This window comes from Ornithorhynchus anatinus, chromosome X2 (genome assembly GCF_004115215.2).
Source record: "Ornithorhynchus anatinus isolate Pmale09 chromosome X2, mOrnAna1.pri.v4, whole genome shotgun sequence".
Lineage (NCBI taxonomy): Eukaryota > Metazoa > Chordata > Mammalia > Monotremata > Ornithorhynchidae > Ornithorhynchus > Ornithorhynchus anatinus.
Genome location: NC_041750.1, coordinates 10,896,198 through 10,920,286, shown reverse-complemented (window position 1 = coordinate 10,920,286; position 24,089 = coordinate 10,896,198). Strand labels below are relative to the sequence as shown.

General features: G+C 42.8%; 1 protein-coding gene and 1 non-coding gene across 4 annotated transcripts in view; both read right to left on the bottom strand.

Moving 5' to 3' along the window:
• Positions 1–24,089, bottom strand: part of ZFR2 (zinc finger RNA binding protein 2) — a 45,947-nt gene extending 21,858 nt beyond the window's left edge. For 2 of the 3 annotated variants that reach the window (XR_003755350.2, XM_029052380.2), the window contains exons 1-9: positions 23,971–24,089; positions 15,797–15,995; positions 13,054–13,165; positions 9,056–9,115; positions 8,319–8,620; positions 7,301–7,471; positions 5,914–6,019; positions 3,779–3,912; positions 2,846–2,965 (exon numbers count right to left, since the gene is read on the bottom strand). Coding sequence is in view for 2 of the 3 variants with exons in the window: in XM_029052380.2 (XP_028908213.1) it covers positions 2,846–2,965; positions 3,779–3,912; positions 5,914–6,019; positions 7,301–7,471; positions 8,319–8,620; positions 9,056–9,115; positions 13,054–13,165; positions 15,797–15,995; positions 23,971–24,020 (1,254 nt within the window). In the remaining variant the exon portion in view is untranslated. The remainder of the gene's footprint in view (positions 1–2,845; positions 2,966–3,778; positions 3,913–5,913; positions 6,020–7,300; positions 7,472–8,318; positions 8,621–9,055; positions 9,116–13,053; positions 13,166–15,796; positions 15,996–23,970) is intronic. The other variant, XM_029052381.2, reaches the window with a different exon arrangement.
• LOC114807547 lies at positions 12,414–12,551 on the bottom strand. The gene has a single exon (XR_003755605.1). It is a non-coding gene; the product is annotated as a small nucleolar RNA SNORA7 (small nucleolar RNA).

Genomic DNA, 24,089 nt, shown 5'->3' with positions numbered 1-24,089 from the left:
AGATACCCAGCACTGAGAAACTGTATACAGTTTATTTAAACCATAACAGTTCCTAGTGTTCAACCTCATTTAGGGTCTCTGGCCCTCATGGGACTCAATCTGTCTATAGGTATTTCCTTGTACTGACCCCACTGCTTGGCATTTTGTAAGCACTTAATAAATATTAGTAGTAGTAGTAATAATGCTACATTTTCTTCTACGTTTAAGATTCGAAAATTGCACTTTTTTCTCCTTTTTTTAATGTGAAATGCTTGACTTTTTATGCCATACTTCTTACAGAATGACAATCTCTCTAATTTAGGGAAGATCAATTTTGCACTTAGTGCAAAAGATCTCTGAATTTTATCTCAGCAACAGTTACATGAATGTGCTGGATTTCCCGACTCACTGGCCAAACATGGGACAAATGATCAACACTTGCACCCAAATGTGCACGGTGCAATTTCCTGCTGTAAAATTCTCACCATTGCTGCAATTTCCAACCACTTTGTATTTACTCTCAAGCAACACCTTCCACATCATAATAGCTGCTCACTGAAAACTCAAATGTTTTAGGCTGACAAGGGGTTGGCTGGTGATTGGCGTGAGACTTACTCCCCAAAAATTATTTCATGACAGAGGTCTTTTGTATTAGCATTCACAGTGGTGGACTGAATGATGCTGACATTTCCAAAGACACAATGAAGGTAAACAGATGGCAGAATCTTTTTATCACCCCTTATGCAAATTTTTGACACTAAACTTCTAAGCACAATAAAGAGCTCTCTGCTCCACCTGAAAACCAGTTATTCTGTGTGTAAATCAAAGTCAAGAGATTGTCAAATTGGACAGCAATATATGCAAAACTGTGATCTCAAAAAGGGGACCCAAAAGCAGAAATTCAAGAGAAACAATTATGTAGCAGGGCAGTCAAAAACTGGAAGCCCTAATTCATGTGGCTAGATTTTAACATAATCTTACTACTACTTGTGATTGAAATATTTTTATGAATGATTTTATTATGCTCTTAAAAACAAGTTTTTAGTGAAGAAGCAATTAAAGGACAGCCGTTTTGTGGGCATTACGTAGGGATATCACACTTCAGAAGTATTTATATTAAGACTGCATTAATTTGAGAACATCAGTCATGAAGTGACAAATACGTGGCTGATTAAATACTCCAACAACATTACGGTTATTGGGCCAAAATTCACTGAAAGTAGTTCAGACTTTATACTAAGAATATAGTCTCACTATGTTCCTACCAGATTTTCATTATCAACCTTTGGAACTCCAGGTTTTGCCCAGTGCCCCAAATCTTGTGTGACAGTAGCATGGATGTGAAGAGAACACCATACAAGATATGAGAAGGAAAAAACCAACAAGAAAGGCCTTTGAAAAAATATCCTTTCTTAGGGAACTTTCCTGAGTAAATCAGTCCAGAAAGCATCTTTCTCCTCACCTGATTAAATAAGCTGTGGTGGCTCAATCCCTACTTGGCACAAAGCCGGGTGAGGAAAGCTTGTCCAGCTAAGAGTTAAAGACCTGAAAACACCCGCAAATGCTAGCCCGCGGATAAAACAGCATCTCGAGTCCAGGACATAAAGTCTGGGTAGAGCGCTTTAGGACAGGAGATTGTGAAAGATTTAAGGATGCTTTGATATGAGAGGGAAACAAAAGGAGACTTTGGGACAGAGAAGAAAACTAGAGATAACCTACTGAAAAAGGACCAAATCCTTGTTGACCAAGGACCATTCTCCAGGACCGTAGTAATAAAAATACTAACATGCCAGAAACCCTTCCCTGAATGGAGTAATGCTTGACTATTACGCCAGAAATTCTGGGAATGTAGCAAGGATTGGCAATTTACAAAGAATTGAAGAAAATCAGAAACTTTGGTTTACGGTAAACCACGATCAGTTAACATATGATGGAGTTGACTAAAATTTAGGATAAAACAATGAAACCAATCAATGGTATTTATCGAGTGTTTACTGGGTACAGAGCATTGTACTAAGGAAGCGCTTAGGGGCGTATAATACAACAGAATTAGTGGACTCTTTCCCTGACCAAAATGAGCTTACAGTCTAGCATGATCCACGACATCATGGATAACTTGAGGCTTGGGGGAAAAGAATACCACACTACCTGGGGGGAGAGATCTCCAAGAAGAGAACAAGGGCCTCCCTCCCTTCCCCTTCACCCAAACCAGAATTCTGAGACTTGGCCAGTCTTAATAATAATAATAATAATAATGACGGTATTTGTTAAGCACTTACTATGTGCCATGCACTTTTCTAAGCACTGGGGTAGATACAAGGCAATCAGGTTGTCCAATGTGGGGCTCACAGTCTTAATCCCAATTTTACAGATGAGGGAACTGGCAAAGAGAAATTAAGTGACTTGCCCAAAGTCACACAGCTGACAAGTGGTGGAGCCGGGATTAGAACCCATGACCTCTGACTCCCAAGCCCGTGCTCTTTCCACTGAGCCACACTGCTTTTCACAATCTTGCAGGTGTTCCTATTGGGGTGAGATTTAACGACAGAGTGTGGGAGACCTAAGGCTTCACATGTGATATTCTAGCCAGAAAATTTGTCTCTGTCAACTGAAAGGTCTTCTCTCATTATAAGAACTGCGACATTTCAAGTATTCCTTTTTGATTATTATTGTCTATCACTTTTATATCATAACTCAAATTATTACGTCTCAGAAATTGTAATTACTGAATACACTCATCTAGAATACTTTTGAGTGTGGTTCCACCACATTTTGAATGCAACAAAACAATAATAGTTATCTCCCTTTTACTGCTTCCTCTAACCACACCCTTATGGATTCAGAAGTGAACTATTTAAAACTTCACCTTGTACTGCAGTCGATGGCGGCGCCCTCTCAGATGCACCTCCATGGTATTTGTATCGTGGCAAAAGCAGTCACACAGTTTACAGTGAAATTGCATTGATTTTCCTTCACGGTTTCGCACCTGAAGTCACAAGGCATTCAGTTTATCATTTACAGACAGTTTATAAGAGAACCCAAGCAATGAAAATGCTCTAAATTCTAAAATTAATTCTAACATTGAAACAAATTTTTTTAAAATGTGTACAAAACAGAAAACTCCGCTCCAACGGCACCTTTGATTTACTCTCACATGCCACCAAAATATGATATCCATTTAACATAATCCTGAGGTGCATTCATGGTTATTTCCCGATTACTAAAACAAAGAGGCTGTTTGACCTACCCTAGCTTAATGAGTTGAGAAGATTTTGCCCTTTAAAGGTTCCTGCTCTAACCATCAGCAAAACCCCCAAATTAAAAAAAAATAAAGAAAAATTGGGAGTTAAACAGAAATTCCCTTTTCTTCCAAATTTTAAAGCATCACAGAAACACTCTGAAAACAAGATTAAAATACTTTTTTAGGTTAAACCCTAGAAATTTTTTTTTCCAACAATGAGGGTGATTAAGTACTGGAACAGGCTACCCAGAGAAGCTGTGGAATTTCTACCCCTGAAGAGCTTGATGAGCAAAACCTCCACCTTTCTGAATTACTTAGGTATAATTTTGCCTGGACCCAGGGAGGCTGAATTAGAGGATTCATCTGTTCACATGAGCATACTGATTTTTAAAATGAAGGATAAGGGGAGTTATAAAATGATTTGACTGCAATATGTATGTTAAAAAGGACTGACACTCAAACCTCACAATAATTTGATAGTAGGTTCAGGTATACTTTGTATAATTGAAGTCCTGCCTATTTTTAGATGACCAAAATAATAACTTTCAGTTTTATTACCTCTTCCACATAGGCACGTCCGACTGGCTGCAATTTGAACACAGGCGATGTATTCTGTTCACTTGGCAAATTTAATGTGGCCTTTGAAGCTTTTTTCTTTTCTTTGCGGACAGCTGCTGGTGGCTTGATAGCTTCTGAACAAGAAGAATTGAATAATTTATAACCTGCTTCAGACTGAAAGTGATCTGAAGCCTTCTCCTAATGTTATAACTTAGTACAGTGTTCTGCACATAGTAATCACTCAATATGATTACTGATGATGATAAATCCACCCCAGCAGTCATTCACTCCACACTATAAAACCTCTTCCCAACAAATCCCATATGATAAATTTTCCCATTTATTCCCCCCAAAAAACTTGCAAATTGGGTCACATTTCATTAGAGAAGCAGCATGATGTAGTGGATTGAGCATGGCCCTGGGAGTCAGAAGGTCATGGGTTCTGATCCCGGCTTCACCACTTGTCTATGTGACCTTGGGCAAATCACTTCGCTTCTCTGTGCCTCAGTTACCTCGTCTGTAAAATGGGGGTTGAGACCGTGAGCGCCTCGTGGGACAAGGGACTGGGCCCAACCTGATTTACCTATATCCACCCCAGCGCCTAGTACAGTGCCTGGCAATTATCATCATCAGGTGGTTTGACTGGATACTCTAAAACTGTGCCCGAATGGCCCAACTGAAACTTCTTCATGAGACTAGCAGTTGTTTCGTTTAAGTCAAACGTTTAACAGAGCCAAGAAAATTTTGAGACCACTGCCTTTACAATCAATTTGTCCACTCATGGATACGTCAACTAGATAGGTTTGCTCAAATCAGGAATCCTCCATGCTCAAATTCAAAATTATACCTAGCAACTTAACAGAAGTTAAGGAAGGGCTTCAATAGCATTTTAATAACACACACCTTTTTTGATATTAGAAATATCTACCTCAACGAAAGACTGGGGATTGTATAACTTGCATAAGGCTAGTATGCAAAATTTTGAAATCGTTCAATATATCTTAAAAGAAGCCTAGCCATGACTATTACCTAAAGGGATTCTAATATCCTCCTAGGTAAGGAGGCCAAATTACCATAATCGAAGTGGGAAAATGCCAGTAGTCTCCATGCAAATTAGATAGGGAAAGGACTAGCAGGAAGAGAATTAAATATTCAGCTTCCTCACTGATCTCCCTGCCTCCAGTCTTTCCCCCATATCATTCCTTCTCATTTTGTTTTTTCCTGGCACTTCTCCCCACTTTTCTGGTGGTAAAGAAATCCCTTATCACCAGGTCTCCCCCTTCCATTTTACCTCACTCAGTTCTTACTACAACCCAGCCCGCACACTTCACTCTCCTAAATGCCAACCTGCCCACTCTCGACTCCTTGCTCATGCACTCCCTCTTGCTACACATCCGATGGACCGCCATTCTTCCCCTCTTCAAAACCTTACTAAAATAATTTATCTAGGAAGCCTCCCCTGACTAATCTCACATCTTCCCTCCCAATTTTCCCTAACTTGTGCACTTGAGTCCGTATCACCTAGGCACTTTGATACTCACCCCGACTCCACAGACGTTATGTACATATCCTTACGCTTTGTTGCTTCCCTCTTCCTGTAATTTATTTTAATATCTGTCTCCCCCACTAGATTTTAAGATCCTTGAGAACAGGGATTATGTCTACCTACTATAGTGTACTCTCCTCTGCACACAGTAAGTGCTCAATAAAAACCACAAGTTGATTCCCAACAAGCAAGGGCATAGGGCACAAGTCCCTGTTTCCTAATTTAGAGCCTTTTCATTCTATAACAGTCTCTATTCCAAAAGGGATCTCAGGTCTAATTCATTTAAACAGAAATCCTGACTGTAAAGTAGACATCTCACTAGATCTCAAAAACCTTAATCACCAAGGAATTTTTCTGGGTCTTAGAACCTTGAGGCTGACGGAAAAGATAAGATGATGGAAGTGTTCCATCAGCAGCATTAAAGAGCAGGGTTCTTGTACTAGGAGAGCCGGGTTGGACCACGGCTTACCATTAAAAATGAAATTTAAAGAGATGTGTATATCTGGTTTCTTTGCTGGCACTGGCTTACACGTGCTGTTTTTGCTGATGTGTCAGAGGTGACATCTGGAGGCACGGGGAACTGACTTACTTGTAGTGGCAGAAGTGGTTGCAGTAGCAGGAGCAGCAGTAGGTTTCACTATCACAGGCTCTGCGGAAGGAATGTGCTTCTCCAGCTTTACAAATAAACTAAGGACCTGAAATACATCATTTGGCAATCCATCAAGGAGACTGTACACCAGTGAATTTTGTCAGAACACAGAAGGAGCTTCAGCTGTTCTACCGAGGGGTCTTTCAATAGCTACAAAAACATATCCAGTTCTCTGAGTCCCCAGATAACTGGACCAAGGTGAAAAGCCATAACCCCCTTAAAACCTCAAATCATGTTTGTAAACTGAATGGCTGCAAGTGCAAAATTAACAAAGCATTTAACTGGCATCAGTGATTCTCTGAAAACAACCTTTAAACCTTCAGTCAATATTCGAGCACCAAGTTTTCTTTTGTGGACCATTCAAGAATGCTGCACAGTACAGAGAATTCTCAAAATTCAGGGACCAATAAATCAACTGCTTCTCTTACTACCCATTTTTGGTCTTGTTGCCACCTACCAACACTCTGCCAGAAGGTGAGCAGGAAAAGGGAGAAGAGGTGGAATTCAAATCAGTCAACTTTGTAAACTGTTAGTAGCTCTAGTCAGTACTGGGTGAGGGGAGGCAGGGAGGAGCAGCTTAAGCAAAAGGCTAAAATGAGGTTTTTGTGATTATCTACCAGTCTGTAGATTTATCTACAGTGGATAAATTAGAGTTTGCATGCCTACAGCATAACATGTAAATCATCTTCAACTGCCATATTTTTCAATTAGGTCTTAAAATTGTCCATAACATAATGAACAGTAGCAGTAGAATTTCTTGAGTGCTCCTTAAGTATACTACACTGAACTCACTGCTAAAATGTAATCTATCATTCAGGCCAAAAAGGTGAAACACACATGAGATGATGACATCACTATGTGATAGCTGCTGGCTTAAAGCACTACTAAATTAGTGGCTAGTTGTAGGACGGCTAACACGTGTGCATTACAGTCCAGACAGATGTATGATGTGGGAAGAATATTTTCTAATATCTCAATAGTGTTCTACCCAAAAAAGTATAAAACACATATTACAGAAGATCCGCTGGGATGCCTGCATTTTTGTAGACTATCGAAATATACCCACAACCTCTACTGGAATCAGTCCCAAATTTTAAAAGCTGCCGAAATATTTTCATTTTCAAAAATGTTCATCAGCTGTGAGTGTCTAACCCAAGTCCACTTGAAGCTCAACACTACGTCATTTTCCAAAGTTGGATATTTGGGAAGGAAGAGGGTGGGAGGGGGGAGACTCAACAGACCAGGAACAGGTGCATGTTCTGCTTCTTCATGTTTTAAATACTATACCAAGGGGAAATACGCCAAGAATTTCTGGAACCATCCATACCTTCTGGTGCTTAGCTCCATTAATATGTGCTAAATATGACTCATCTCCTGAGCAGTAAATATCACAGAGAGCACAAAGAAGTTGTTTCTGGTCACTGTTTGTACGGACACCCAATTTTTGAGCTACCTCTTTCTTCTTATGCTTCTGCCCTTCTAAATGCTCCCAGTAAGTCTGAAATCAAAGAGCAAAATGGTTTAAGCAGAGTTGTTAACCCCAAACCAGCAAAATATTGTGTTTTCTAGCACCAGTCACTGAAAAAAAATCAGTTCATTAGCAACTCAGCCTTAGTGGCTGGTCACAGAGAATATGAAAGACAGTTGGTAGATCAAATGATTTTTCCAGATATGGATACCATAATCCCAGATGAGGTTGAAACATCATTGTATCATTTCATTTCTTTTTAGTAAGTAATTCAGCTTGCAACCACAAACAGACCTCTAGGGAACCATTTACATACCCCATCTTATAATTCTCCCTTACAACTCTCTGCCCCTCTATTTACCTAGCGTTTTCCAGAAATGTGTAAGCTGTGATAAACTAATATTCTTATTTAAAGGAGGTGGGGAAGAAAGTCTAGCTACCACTCTTGACACATAGGAAAAGCAGAAGGGACTTAACAGTCAAGAACAGTAGGGGGGAAGAATTCTAAAACAGTGCAAGGAAGATAACATAGATGCAGTACAAGTTGCAAATAAAGAACATAAACACCATGCCAAATTTCCAGTTCTTCAACTAGACTGTAATTACAATTTTAAGTTCTAGGCATTTGTGGGGCAACTGCCCCCCGCCCAAAAACATAGAAGACTTCCCATGTGTACAAGATAGGCTGTAGTTAATAGGAACTGGCTGGAGGTCCTTTCAGGGAATCCAACCTTTTGCTTGACTGAGATGGTTGACCACTAATCTTTTCCCCTAATCCACTGAAGAGAATGCAATTCATAAATTTCTTAATCTCAAGTAAAGAAGAACCAGACAAGACAGATTGACAGGCGAGGTGTAACAAAGGGATTTTGCTGACCTGGGGGCCAGGACAAACGATCTTGCACACATCGCAGTAGAGAACGAAGGGCTCCTGGAAGAGGTCTCTGGGTAGCAGCGGCTTATTTTGATGAGAAGATTGCTTGGAACTGCTAAGAGAATTTCTGGGGCCGTTGGAAGGTTTCCAAGGCAACGGAGAAGACTGCTGCTTCGGCTGCGACGGGGGTGGCGAGGCCTGAAGCTGAAGTGGTGACTGGGTTTGGCTCTTGAGTGGCTGTGGTGGCTGAGAGTCTTTGCTACATGTTGGCTCTGTGGGAGGATTACAGTTCAGGGAAACTGATCCTGGGAAGCAGAAGTAAAGAAGAGGTCAATTTCTGTGAAGTTTATCTTTGGCGCAAGTTGAACTCTAGTTCATAATCATATTTATTGAGCACTTACTGTACACAGACCCCTGTACTAAGCACTTGGGAGAGTCCGATAAAATAGAGTTGGCAAAAACGTTTCCTGCCCACAGTGAGCTTATAGTCTAGAGTGGGGACACAGACATTAATATAAATAAATTATGGCTTTGTACATTAAATGCTGTGGGGTTGAGGGAGGGGTGAATAAAGAGGGCAAATCTAAGTGCAAGGGGGAAATAATCAATCACTGAGGATCAATAATCAGTGACATTTTTCTTACCAGAAGATGTCACCAAAGTGGTAGAGTTTGAGAAAGTGAATGCATTTTGTTGAACAGGTATCACATTTGCATTAACAGAAGACCTCACTTGCTCACCTGTAGCCTCCTGATTCTTAGGGAAACCACAGCTATCCTGAGAGGAGCCCCCTTCAGGAACTAGGAAACAAAAAGACATTTTCCCATAGGACAATTGTTCTTCACCACCTTGCCAGAGTTAAACAATTTCAATATCACTTAAAAGCATGCCTAATTAGCTTTGCAACCTAGTTTTCAAGGATAATTTTAGGCCTTTCCCCTACTTTTGCAAATGCCATTCCCAAACAATTATCAGTGAGGTAACAGAACCAGTAAAACTCAGTGGCTCAACTAGACACCTTTCCTTACTTGCTTTTTACATGTCAACTAGGACACGCAATTATATTCTATCACCCACTTCTCATAAAATACTGCTTTGAACAAAACTAATTACAATCTTTCAATTCGTCAATGGTATTTACTGTGGTCTTATTCATTCATTCAGTCGTACTTATTGAGCACTTACTTTGCACACAGCACTGTACTAAGCGCTTGGAAAGTACAATTCAGCAATAAAGAGAGACAATCCCTGCCCATAATGGACTTTCAGTCTAGAAAGGGGGAGACAGACATCAAAACAAGTAAAGAGGCATCAATAGCATCAATATAAATAAATAGAATTATAGATATATACACATCAAAGCAAGTAAACAGGCATTATTCATTCATTCAATAGCATTTATTGAGCGCTTACTATGTGCAGAGCACTGTACTAAGCGCTTAGAATGTACAATTCGGCATTAATATAAACTAAGAGAATTATAGATAATGTACACATATGCACAAGTGCTGCGGGGTGGAGAGGGGAGTAGAGCAAAGGGAGTGAGACGGTGAGGCGATGGGGAGGGGAGCTGAGGAAAAGGAGGGCTTAGTCTGGGAAGGCCTCTTGGAGGAGGTGAGCCTTCAGTAGGGCTTTGAAGGGGGGACGTGTGATTGGCGGATTTGAGGAAGGAGGGTGTTCCACGCCAGAGGTAGGACGTGGGGCAGGGATCGACGGCTGGGTGGGAACGAGGTACAGTGAGAAGGTTAGCACCAGAGAAGCGGAGTGTGTGGGCTGGGATGCAGGAGAGAAGTGAGGTGAGGTAGGAGGCGGCAGGGTGATGGAGAGCTTTGAAGCCAACAGTGAGGAGTTTTTGCTTCATACGGAGGTTGATAGGCAACCACGTAACATCTACTAGGTGCAGAGCATCATACTAAGCACTTGGGAAAGTCCAATAGCGCTGGCAGGCACATTCCCTGCCCACAATGAGCTTTGTCTCAGATTTTTATATGCTTGAAAGCTTTGAGACATAACAGGATAAAGCATCACCTGGCCATCCTGCCTAATATGCCACCTTACAGAAGCAGCTCAGTTGCTTCTGCCCATTCTGTGCCACCTCTAGATCTGCAACCCTAACAATCAATAGTATTTACTGAGCACCTACTGTAGGCAGAACACTAGATTAAGCACTTGGGAGAGTACAGTAGGATTGGAGGAAAGGATCCCAGCCAATGGAGACTTTACAATCTCACGGGGGAGACAAACACAAGATTTACAGAGTACAAAGGAGAAAGGAAACATGGATACGCAAATAAGTGCTTGAACAGTAAGATAAATAAGTCTCTATGTACAAGAGTGCAAAAGTAGGTGTGAGTGAATAAGTGATGCAGGAGTGGTGAGGTAGGGGAATACGTCCAGCAGAGAAGAAAGCTTCATCAGGGAAGGAGGAGGAGGAGGTGGGATTTCAGAAGGGCAGGGCTTTGAAGATGGGGAGAGCTGGGCTCTGGCAGATTAGAATGGGGAGAGGGTGTTCTAGGTAGAAGGGAGGTTATAAGTGGATCCCACTGCCCCATCCAGGTTGAGCCCCATCTCCTTCCTGCCCATGTACCTCAAATTGGTTGCACAGACCTGCTGCCTCCCTTCATCCTCTATGACCCTTTACAATCTGGTGTCCACCTGCTTCACTCCACTGAAACCAATCTCTCTCCAAGGTCATCAATGACCTTCTCGATAAATCTAACAAACTCTACTCTATCTTAATCCTATTTGATCTCTTCACTGCCTTCACAGCACTGTAAACAACTCCCTTCTGGAAATGCTACCTAACCTTGGCTTTTCTAACACAGTCCTCTCCCTACCTAGCTGGCCACCCCTTCTCAGCCTCTCTTGCCGTTTTCTTCTCTGCTCCCTCAACATTCTGTTCTGAGTTCTTTTCTCTTCACACTTGGGGGAGAGAGATCACCCACTCACAGGGCTTCAACTACCACCTCGACGTAGGTAACTCCATAGCCCCAATCTCCCTCATCTCACACTTCCTCCTGCCTCCAGGACATCTTTACAAGAGGTCTTACTAGCACCTTAAGCTCAAAATGTCCAATAGTGAACTCATCTTCCTTTCCAAATCCTCTCATCCACCTAATTTTCCTGTCACAGTTACCACCACCACCATTGTCCCTGTCTCACAAAAGCCTGAAACTTTGATATTATCCCTGACTCCTCACTCTTTTTCATCCCCCATATTCAGTCTGTCACCAAACCCTATTGATTTTTCCTCAGGATACTCTCCATCCAAAAGACCACAACTCTGGTCTAGGTGCTTGTCCTATCCCAGCTCAACTACTATACCAACCTCCTCAACGACCCTCCTGCCTCCCTTCTCTTCCCATGTTTGTCCATACTTCACTCTGCTCCCCAGGTCATTTTCCTAAAATATCATTCAGTACACAAATCCCCACTCCTCAAAAGTCTTAAGCGGTTACTCATTTATCTGTATCAGGCAGTAACTCCTGACCACTGGCTTTAAGGTAATTGGCTCTCTCCTTCCTATTTATCCACCTTCTCTTCCATTACACCCCAGTTCACACCCTTCGTTTCTCTCCTTCCTCAAGGAGAACAAGCAGTCGCTAAATTAACTTGGGGAGGTCTACAAATCATCTCTGTAAAAGGAGTTTTTCCAGCTTTGTTCTAGAATTCTCCCCTTATATCCTAGGCCCCCTGGCACATTTCTCTGACCACTCTTACATCTTCTTGGACAACAGCAGTCAAGGATGTCAGCACAGGGCTCCAGAAAAACAAGAGTATGGATCCGGAAGCAATGGCAAGCTCTGTCTTGCAGCCATGGTTTCTATTGATGAATTCCTAATCTCCCCAACCACCTCCTAAGCACTTTGTTGTTGTTGTCTTATGCTGTCGAGTCGTGTCCGACCCACAGCGATGCCATGGACATATCTCTCCCAGAATGCCCCAACTCTATCTGCAATCGTTCTGGTAGTGTACCCACAGAGTTTTCTTGGTAAAAATCCAGAAGCGGATTACTACTGCCTCCTTCCGTGCAGTAAAACTGAGTCTCTGCCCTCGACTCTCTCCCATGCCACTGCTGCCCATCACAGGTGACTTTTGACTTGTAGCAGATCGCTTTCCACTCTCTAGCCACTGCCCAAGCTAGGAATGGAATGGATACGTCTCTGCTTGACTCTCCCTCCCGTAGTCGAGACTGGAAGAGTACTGGAAATGCTCCAGGTGCAACCCTGAGAGGTGCCTAAATGCTTTAGGTATTCAAAATCTCCCATAGCCCTTTGGTAGCTAACTTATGCTTCCTTTTTGTACATATTTCTTTTTTCCTTCTTCCTCCTTTTATTAATTTTAGAGTATGTCTTCCCTCCTAGATTATAAATTTCCTGAGAGTAAGGATCATGTTTACTCATTCTGCTACTTCAGTGATAGATTACTGGAAATCTGGCCAACCCTCCCTCCACCTCCCTGGAGCCCCATCTCCAGGTGCAGAAATATAAAGACTTAGTCAGTGCCTGAATAAGGAGTTACAGTAATTCTCATTAAATACAATGAAAACCCAATCACCCAAATTCACTTAACTTCCAACACTGTTGAGGATCTAAACTACTTGAAAATATGTTAGAATTACTTAAATGTCAAAATGAGTGCTCTACTGCAAATAAGCCTCAAATCATAAATTTGATGTATATTTTTCAATAGCATACTAATGTCAATCTTTTCAATGCTATGCTCTAGCAGCACCAACCTGATCGATGATAAGTGACTTTGGCAACTTGTTGTTGTCTAGCTGCAGAGTAATTATGCAATCTGTTGGTGTACTTTTTGATTTCTGGCAATTGTCCACGACTTGAATGATCCTGAATGTAAAATGATTAAAGAAAAAAAGGCATTAAATGTACAACCCAGAACTAAAAATGCAAACCAAATCACTCACATAATTCAAAACTACCCTAATTTCATAATTGTTTATTGTTTATTTTACTAATCAATACAATTGTCCTCATCTGAAGAGCAAAATCAAAGCAGTTTAGAAGACTGCATTAGTGTTTACCAGGAAATGAAATTTCATATTATATTCTTCAATATTCTTCAACATCTTTGAAAATATCAAGTGGCCTTTATGCATCCCAGTGCAAAATCTGTCAGTGCAATTAATCATATTTATTAATTGCTTACTGTGTGCAGAGCACTGTACTAAACACTTGAGAGAGTACAATACAACAGAGTTGGCAGACACATTCCCTGTCCACAACAAGCTTACAGTCTTGTTACAGAAGACAGAAGACTGGAATAGGAGTCTAAAGACATGTGATCCAGTGCTGGTTATCACTGACAAATCATGGGACCAAGGCAAAGTCACAATACCCGTCCCTCCGTTTCTGCACTATAAATCCTGCAGAAATGCTATGAGGCTATATAATGTATGTGAAGTACTTTGATTTTTAAAGAGGAAGGGGCTATAAAAATCCTACACTATATTACCCTGCTAATCCTAATGGCATTTACTCAAAGAGACACAAAAATTCCTTTGAAAATCATAAAATTTTCTGGGGATGGGGAAACCTGGCTTTGGGTACCTCAAGAACACAAGGTCACTGTAAGGAGTTAAGGCAGCAAAGAAAATAATGGCAGGGAAAGTGTCATTTTAAGGAATGTCAAGGTTCTAAGCTTAAGAAGGATAAAAAATATGTTCTGTTTGAGAATTTTAATGGGAATTAAGTATTCAAAGAGGACACAGGTCAAGGAATCTACAGCCAAACAAAAGACTAGAGAGGGGATGGTTGCCCTAAAATGAGGATTAAGAAATTATGCTTAAGAGGTGTGGGGGCTTTTATTATTATTATTAGCAATAATAATAATTATTATTATGGTATATCTCAAGTGCTTACTATGGCCAGGCACCGTAATAAACACTGGGGTGGATACAAGCAAATCAGGGCAAATTATTTGGGCAGAGAATGGTACTAAGCTTCTGGGACAGTAAAACAGAGGTAAAAGGTGTGATTTCTGTCCTCAAGGGGCTTACTACTAGGAGAGGAGACAGACACTATAATTTACAGAGAGGGAGGAAGAGACTCAAAAGATGGACATAAGATTGAGTTAAGTGCTTAAATATTAGAATATGTAAATTGATATGTAGAGCAGGTGGCTGTAAGTGCAGAAGCAAGAGTTGGGAGCATCCGACATGAGCTGAAGAAAAATTAATAAGGAAAGGCTTCCTGGAGCAGGTGGGATTTCAGAAAGACTTTGACGAGGGGGAAGCAGTGGTCTGGCAGACAGGAAGGCTGAGGAAGTTTCTGGCAGGAGAAAGATATGAGCAGAAGGCAGAGGGAAAGGTGCCACCAGAGAATGAGTGGCTGGAGATGGTGGTCAGGAAAGAAACAAGAGTGGGAGCACTTATTTTTAGAAGGTGAGATGGAATGGGGACAGGGGCAAAAGCAGAAGGGGTAAATTTTGAAAGCAGACAAGAGAACCTCTCATGAGAGATGGCTGACAAAGATGAGAGTGGATGAAGGGGTAAGAGAGTGGATGAGGAGGATACTGAAAAGCTAACATCTGATGGTTTCAACTTTATTAACAAAGTGTTTATTTTGGGGGTGAAAAAATATTGGCATGAGGGATTGGGGTGAAGCAGGATGTAATATAGCAGTACTGGTTTCCACTGCACTTGAGATCTGCTATCAAGCAAACGACAGCATAAACAATGCCAGTATTGGGTCAGAGCCAAGGTCCATGCAGGTCAGTATTTGCTCTCCAACAAATGGAGGCAGGATGACTGGAGAAAGTGTAATGATTACCCTCCTAGATGTCCATCCTAATGTTTACAGATGGTCATCTGACATCCATAACTTCCCCTCTACATCCTCAATTTTCCCTTTTAAAACCAATTATGGACTGTTCATCTGTGAATTTATCCAAACTCCTCTTGAACCTACCTATTGATACTCTTGGCCTGCACAACTTCCCACAGGAACAAATTCCATATTGTTTATCACCCACACTTCCCTTTTCTTGGCTTTGGATAACACCATCCATCAGACTCAATGGAAAATGTGTCAAACCTCAGCTGTGCTGTGACATTCCTCCAAAGCAGTAGAGAAGTTACCCTTTTCAAATAACTTTGAGGCAATCATGTGACATTACTATTGGTTATATTCCTACAGTGATTCCACAAATTACACTGGCATTCTTCTATCACAGGTTCCAAAATACTGTGCATGGGTATGGCTAAAACCATGCTACAAAGGGCTCCTGGCCCACCAAAATTCAGGGAAAATAAAACAGGATCCAAGACAGAACCACATTCAAGAGGACCTATACTATGGAGAGCTGCATTATTGCATGATCCAAGTGTATTTTTCCCCCATCTAGCTATATACACTAGTAAAGGATAGAGAGCAATAGCAAATTGGTCTTATGAAATGCACAGAGTGAAAAATCTACCATACAACCATGCCATTTTGCACAACTTCATTTACAAATAATACCTGGTGAGTTTGACTTCTGGCCCTGGGATAGGGCTGCCAGTGCCGAGGTCGATATTCATAGCTCTGACCCATGCTTGCATGGCGCCTTCCATACCCGGATGAGGATATTATCCGAGGAACCTTAGCCACTTTAGTACTCAGATCCTTGGCATAATCTGCTACAGGGATTTGGTGAGAATTAACAGGAACAGGTTGACTGCTAAAACAAGAAAAAAAAATCCACTCATCTTTAGATTATAATACTTAATTTGTTCTATTCTGCACTACTTGCAGTATTCAAGTTACCTTGAGTCACAGCAGCAAGCTTTCCTGCGCATAAGTAGTAGGAGCAAATAACCACCTCTATTACTCACAAGCTCTAAAGGTCAACTAAAAATTAGAAGTAACAGACAGTAAACAACTTAATTAACAGACATCAGCCACATATTGAACACTTTAATAAAACAGTCCACACTGATTATTCACAACCCTAATCTCTGGTTAACCTGCTTCCACTACCCCTGGTCGCTTCATTCCCGGGGCAGAAGTGCCCCCTGTAATCACTCGGCCATTCTGGGAGGTCAGGAAGAATTATGTGAAGCATGCAGAGACTAGAAATAATGGAATACTTATGTCAGTCAATTGTCCTAGCAAGCCTTGGACTACTGATTCCTTTCTAAGGAATAGGTTGACTTCTGCAAATTTATAAGGTTTTCCAAAGCAAGGAGCCATTTTGATTCTCTTTAAAAGCAAGCCAGCTTTTTTTTTAAAGAAAGGCTTGTGGCCTAGTCCCTTTGAATTCTGGATTTCTATAGTGAAATACTCAGAAAGAAGCACAATAACTTCTCATTTATAGTACTGTAGCATGTGGCTTCTATTACCACTCTGCACTAACCTAGCCTTTCTCCCCCATTCAAAGAAATGCTCCAAGTAAATATCAAAAATTACTCAAGAGAAATCAATCTACTTCCTCTCCCATCTTGGGCCCCTAACTGTCACTAAGCTGTGATCTCTTCAGCTGTCCTGCATGTTTACAAAAAAAGAGAAAAGGAAAAAAGAAAAAGACCTCTGTATGCACTTTGCAATACACTGCCCATCTAGTCCCAGAGGAAACCCAACTGGCAGATTTGAGAGCGCAAGGGATGCTGTGTAAACCAATAACATTGTAATCAATGTTACCACGCAAGTTCTTGGTTCTGAAGTTTCAGAACTGAGGCTCACTCACTGTTCTCAGTCAGACTCCAACAACAAATTGTCATCGGATGAATTAAATTTTCATTTACTTTTTTTCTAATCTTAAACACTAGTCTGATAACAATGCCAGCTAATTTGCATATTTTGTGGTTTTAAATGTACAATACTTTAGCAGGCTTTAATGTACAGCTTTATGAATAATTGTCTATCCACCTTCTAAAGGCATTTCATATTAGTTTCACTACACAAGATTCCAGTCTTGCTTCAAAAAATTTAGTTTGCAAGAGAAAATAGTAGAAGCAGCATTTATTGAGCACCTATTAGGCACAATGCACTTAGGAAGGATAAAACAAACAAGGAGCATAGTCCCTGCCCATACGTAATTTACACTTTAAAGGGGAAGCAGACATAAAAAATATTTACAAATAGGGTAACCAGAATAAATAACTGAATGTTCAAGTGAATAAATATACACAGGGGCTAAAATGGGTTTATATGACTTGGGATGCTGGAAATTAATCAGAGAAGGCTGATTGGAGGAGGTGGGATTTCAGGAGGGCTTTGAATATGGAGAGGGCTGTGATCTGTCGGATTTGGAGAGAGAGGGAGTTCCAAACCAGAGAACTCCTGGTGAGAGATGGAGGCGGGGGAGAGATTGTAAAATCCTCTGCTAGATTATAAACCTCTTGAGGTCAGGGATCGGGTCGACTAATTCTACTGTACTCTCCCTAGGCACTCAATAGATATTACTGATAGGGAGAGCTGCAAGCAAGGAAAAATAAAACCTTATTACAACCAGTACTTAAATCACTCACGAATCTTTTTTTCAATGGTATTTAGTACCTACTGTGTGCCAGGCACTGTACTAAGCCCTGGGGAGACACAAGCTAATCAGGTTGGCCAAAGTCTATGTCCCACATGGGGCTCACAGTCTTAATCCCCATTTTATAGATGAAGTAACTGAGGCACAGAGAAGTGAAGTAACTTGCCCGAGGTCATACAGCAGACAAGTGACGGAACAGGGATTAGAACCCAGGTTCTTCCAACTTCCAGGCCCATTAGGCTATGCTGCTTCTCTTAAAAATAACTACTTCAAAATATTTTTCTTTTCTTTACCCAACACCTGGTAAAATCATTTTCCTCAAAAGTGTCATGCTATGTAAAAACAGAGGTTGAATTCCAATCCAATCTGTACTGTAATAAATGGTTCCTTATAATGGAGAGTCACATGTAGTTGTTTATGTCTGACTGGACTCTAGCTAAAATTTGAATTCAAGATGCCCCTATTAGCTTAGGTGGTTTAAGCACAATTGTTTTAGGTGTCATTCATTAAACAAAAAAACTGCATTTTCCCCAAAAATAATTCATTCCAAATTATCCTCAGTTGACTTAACCAAATACAATAGACAGTGAAATTTCCCCTGAAAGTGCTGGTTCAAGGTGTGATGACCTGGAGGGCCTGGCTGGGAATGACCAGAACTGTTTTTAAAAAGTTGCAGTTATAGCTGACAAAGTTGGGCTTCCCACCAGTGGTGGCCAAGGGTAAAAATAAAACTTTCTTCTTTCTGGAACGGCCAGGCATTTAAAACTGCGGCCAAAGGCCTGAGGTCACATTTCAGGAGAGTCGTGGAGCTGGAACTAGAACTCAGGCCTCCAGATTCCCATCCCCTGATCTTTCCATTCAAACATACTGCCCTGCTTAAAACAGAACTTGGCCGACTAAAAACTGACCAACAGAAATCATTCAACCAATGGTATTTACTAAGCATTGAGTGTGTGAATAAACCTGAGAAATTGAAGGTGGCACTGTAAAGAATACCATTACCTTAGTGATCCCCAGTTTAACACGAAGATGCTTCAGTTAGAAAAAGTAGTCGAGAAGTATGATCATTGCCCAGAATCTAATTTTTTGACAAAGTCAGATGGGGTAGGGGCTAAATTCCACCATTTCACATATTGCTAGCCCGTTTGGGGATACTTCACTAGGGTACTTCAGATGATGATTAATCACCCATAGCCACACAACTGATCCTAATCACTCCATGCTTTGAAATCAACTCCTCTTTGTTACCGTGGAGTGAGGTTGAAGTTTTAAATACTAGCTTGCCAAGATCCTGACATCCTCTACAACAAGGGTCGGCAACCAATTTGGGCAGAAGAGCCCAATAAATCAAAAATTTTCATCAGCTGGTGGGCAGGAGCCAAATATACAATTTAAACACAGTGACGGTGTACTTTATTACGGAGATGATGTTTCTGAAATCATTTAAAAGTTAATATTACCCAAAGACTGCCATTTTCTAATGGATTTAGGAAGGGAAAGAGTAGAGAAAGGGGGAAAGAGGGAGAGAAAAAAGGGAAAAAAAGGGGGGGGCCTGACAGAGAAGGAACGAACTTAGTCCTAGTTCTTTACGTTTGAGAAGGGGAGAGGGAGCTGCCAAAATTGGAGAGCACCGTACCTGCTCCTGTCGCCATCTCACTGACCTTCTCTGTCTGATTCGCAGTGGCCACCACCGCGTAAGCTGCTTTGGAAGTGGCACGTGTGAGAAAATGAATCTACTTCTCCAGTGCCCGTCAATAAAATAAGCAGTGTCCGGAGCCAGGCTTGGGGGTTGCTCTTGCACTCTCCCCACCCAGATATGCAGCTCACCTAATACCGCTATCGGTGCGCTAATGGAGGGAGGGGGGGAGAAAAGGGGGGCGAAGAGCCCGGTTAAGGTGGCCCGTCTCTGCGCTGCTGCTAAAGAGGTTGGGGAGACAACGCCGTTCCAGCTTGCCCCACAGGCAGAGGGCAACAAACCGCTATTTCGCCTCCTCCGTCCCTTTCCACGTCAAAGGGGCATTCATTCATTCATTCAATATTATTTACTGAGCGCCTATTGCGTGCAGAGCACTGTTCAAAGCGCTTGGGAAGTACAATTCTGCCACAAATAGACAATCCCTGCCCACAACGGGCTCACTGGACGGGCCAGGTATATCTTGCCTAAAAAACTGTGGAAGCGAAGTTATTATTATTATCCAGGTAAGAAGTCTTGCATAAAACTTTTTTTTAGGGCAGGGTAGAATAGTTTGAGTTGTTTTTCCATTAGTTAGTAATGGTTTGTGCTGAGCCATCCCACCCCCTCCCACTATGACCAGCAGCAAACGTTGCAATAGTAATGACGCATAATGCTAATTATGGTATTTGTTAAGCGCTTACTAAATGCTGCGGTACATACAAGTTAATCAGACAGGTAATCGGGGTGAGGAATGAATGTAGGCTGTGGCCAAAAAACTGCTATGCCCTCATCCACTTTTATAATGTTGGTATTTGTTAAGCACTTACTATGTGCAGAGCACTGTTCTAAGCGCTGGGGTGGATACAGGGGAATCAGGTTGTCCCATGTGAGGCTCACACTTAATCCCCATTTTACGGATGAGGGAACTGAGGCCCAGAGAAGTAAAGTGACTTGCTCACAGTCACACAGCTGACAAGTGGCAGAGTCGGGATTCGAACTCGTGACCTGTGCCTCCCAAGCCCGGGCTCTTTCCACTGAGCCACGCTGCTTCTCTATACTTTTATACTATTGTTGAGGGTGACATTCGCTTCCACTAAGAAAACCACTGGAAAATTTTCCTATTCACCAAAGGGATGGAACGATATAGGCTATCAGGTGGGCTTGTGCATCCTTGGCTATAAATTGACTTGGTTATCTAACAATAATCATTAGAAAAAAGTAAGGACGTTTTGGAACAGAAAATAATAATTTGGAATTTGTTAAGCGCTTACTATGTGCCGAGCACTGGTCTAAGCACTGGGGTAGATACAGGGTAATCAGGTTGTCCCACGTGGGGCTCACAGTCTTAATCCCCATTTTACAGATGAGGTAACTGAGACACAGAGAAGTTAAGTGACTTGCCCAAAGTCACACAGCTGACAAGTGGCGGAGGCAGAATTAGAACCCACGACCTCTTACTCCTAAGCCCGTGCTCTTTTCACTAAGCCACGCTTGGAGGAGAGCTGGGCAAGTACAGTGGTAGACAGGTATTTTATGCATTCACGATGAGATGTTTATATGCATACATATACACAAATTCCCTTGATGTCAGAATATTAAGCAGATGTAAAGGAATCACACAATTCATTAAATTTTAAAAGCGACAAAATGCCACGATCCAGCATTCATATATTTTAAGCATAAAGCTGCCAAGATAAAAATTTTATTTCTCACCATAAAATAATTTTAATTAAAACTTCAACATTCGAGGATTTTTCACATTAAATTAAAAAGTGCCCAGAGACAATTTTCCGGTGTCAAGTAGAGTAATAAATACGAGGATTTATGCAAGCAGTTGCCATAAAATTGGTAGACATTATTAAACCAAGGTTGACAGAATAATATGAAGGGAAGGTTTCCGTTTCAAAATAACGGTAGCATGTATGGTTTTCATTACTGAATATCCGTTGGTAAACTATATCTCCTTGGGGCCTACTACGTGCTCTAAAAATTCAAAGCACTATGATCATAACGATCGGGGACCAAACCATAGGCGAAAAATCAGTAGAACAAAAACCCTATCGCCAAGTTTGGAAAAACTACTCTACTCACTGTTTTAATCTAAATCTGAATTTGAAATTATTACTGACTCGCAGGTTAGATGGGAACACAAGCCAACACTTTGGGAGGCAATGGAATTGAAGAACCATCCACGCTAATAATAATTATGGTATTCGTTAAGCGCTCACTATGTGCCAGGCACTGCACTAAGCGCTGGGGCGGATACAATAATAATAATATTGGTACTTGTTAAGCACTTACTATGTGCCAAGCACTGTTCTAAGTGCTGGGGTAGATACAAGGTAATCAGGTTGTCCCACGTGAGACTCACAGTTAATCCCCATTTTACAGATGAGGTAACTGAGGCACAGAGAAGTTAAGTGACTTGCCCACAGTCACACAGCTGAAAAGTGGCAGAGCCAGGAGTCGAACCCTTGACCTCTGACTCCGAAGCGCAGGCTCTTTCCACTAAGCCACGCTGCTTCCCTGTCCCATGTAAGGCTCCACCATTTCGATTCACCATCTCGATGAAGTCGCTGGGGTGCCAAGAAGTGAAATGACTTGCCCAAGGTCACAGAGAGGACAAGTGGCAGAAGCCATGACCTTCTGGCTCCCAGGCCCGTGCTTTACCTGCAACATCGTGCTGCTTCTCACTAAAATCCCATTTCTTACAGATGAGGTGGCTGGGGTGCCGAGAAGTGAAATGACTTGCCCAAGGTCACAGAGAGGACAAGTGGCAGAAGCCATGACCTTCTGGCTCCCAGGCCCATGCTCTATCCACTACACCGTGCTGCTTCTCACTAAAATCCTATTTCTATGACCTGCGAGCCATGCGCTGGGGGAATAATTATAATAATGTTGGTATTTGTTAAGCGCTTACTATGTACCTATGTACCTACTATGAATGAAGCCTAACAAATAAAATGATTCATCTGCTCCAGGTAGTGGAATTCTCAGTCCTCAAGAGGGCTCCTCTGAAGAGGAGCGGGAGGAAGTGGGCATTTAAGGCACAGCTTGGTTTGCCGAGGCCAAAGGGGGAGAACCTGGGGGGCGACGGGGGAATCACCCAAGGTGCCCGGGAACAGGGAGATCAGTCAGAAACGAGTTCACGGCCGACAGGTTTTAGCCAAGTGGCTCCTTTCTGACCAATCACCCCACCACAACAGCGTGGCCTAGGGGAAAGAGCCCAGGCCTGGGAGTCAGAGATCTGTCTGGGTTCCAATCCTCACTCGGCCTCTTGCCTGCAGTGTGACTTTAATAATAATGTTGGTATTTGTTAAGCGCTTACTATGTGCCAAGCACTGTTCTAAGCGCTGGGGGAGATACAGGGTAATCAGGTTGTCCCACGTGAGGCTCACAGTTAATCCCCATTTTACAGAAGAGGTCACTGAGGCACAGAAAAGTTAAGTGATTTGTCCAAGGTCACACAGTTGACAAGTGGCAAAGTCGGAATTCGAACCCATGACCTGTGCCTCCCAAGCCCGGGCTCTTTCCACTGAGCCACGATGCTTCTCTTCCTTGCTTTCGTAGGAAACAAGGAGTTGAAGAGATGCACGACCACTCCCCACCCCCCGAAAAACGGGGAGGGGAGCAGAGCTCGCACCTGAGGAAGATGGAGGTCTCCCAGTTGGAAACGGCGGAAGTGAGAGGAAAAAACCAGTACACCCTAACGCCTCAACCGCCGCCAACGCTCCACCCCCACCCCACGTTCCACCCCCTCCCCCCACGCTCCACCCCCCCCAACGCTCCACCCCCTCCCCCTCCCCCAACGTTCCACCCCTTCCCCCCTCCCCCAACGCTCCACCCCCCTCCCCCAACGTTCCACCCCCTCCCCCCTCCCCCAACGTTCCACCCCTCCCCTTCAACGGCCCACCCCTCCCCTTCAACGGCCCCCGCCCGCTACTGTAAAATGGGAGGAATAACGGTCTTCCAAAAGGGGGTGGGGCCGGCGGCGGTTGAGGCGTTAGGGTGTACTGGTTATTTTTTTTTCCCTCTCACCCCTCTTCCAAACCGACCAATTACGGGGCAAAGCGATGGCGGAAAACCCTCTCCTCCACAACAGTTTCGGGGAGGAGGAGTTGCCTAGATGAGCCGGTAAAAGGGTGTGAGGGGAAAGACCGGGCTCCCACACCGAATCCCGCGCTTCCCGCCCTGCCCTCCCCCCACTTCCGGAAGCAGCCTCCGCCCCCGCCGCCATCTTGGCTGCGCCTCCACAGCGAGGCCCGCGCAACGGAAAGACAACTCCACCTCCCCCCGCCCTTTCCCCTTCGCACCGAGACGTGCTATCTTCCTCGTCCCGACCCCCTTTCCCCATTCCCGCCGAAAGGGCCGCCCCTCCATCCACCCTCGCGGCCGATCGATCGAGCGGCCCGACCCGTTGAGGAGACGCTCGCCATAACAACCGATAAGGCCTAGGGCGAGCAAAAATGGAGGGTCTAACGGTTTCAGGGCAAGTCCCCTTACCCGGGGAGATCGATGCTTTGTGCGAAACCTTTTGGGTTATTCGCCATCATTTAGGCCTTTTCGGTAGGTCGACCCGGCCGTGAGAGGTGCTGCTACCTCGACAGGGGCCGAAAAAGGAA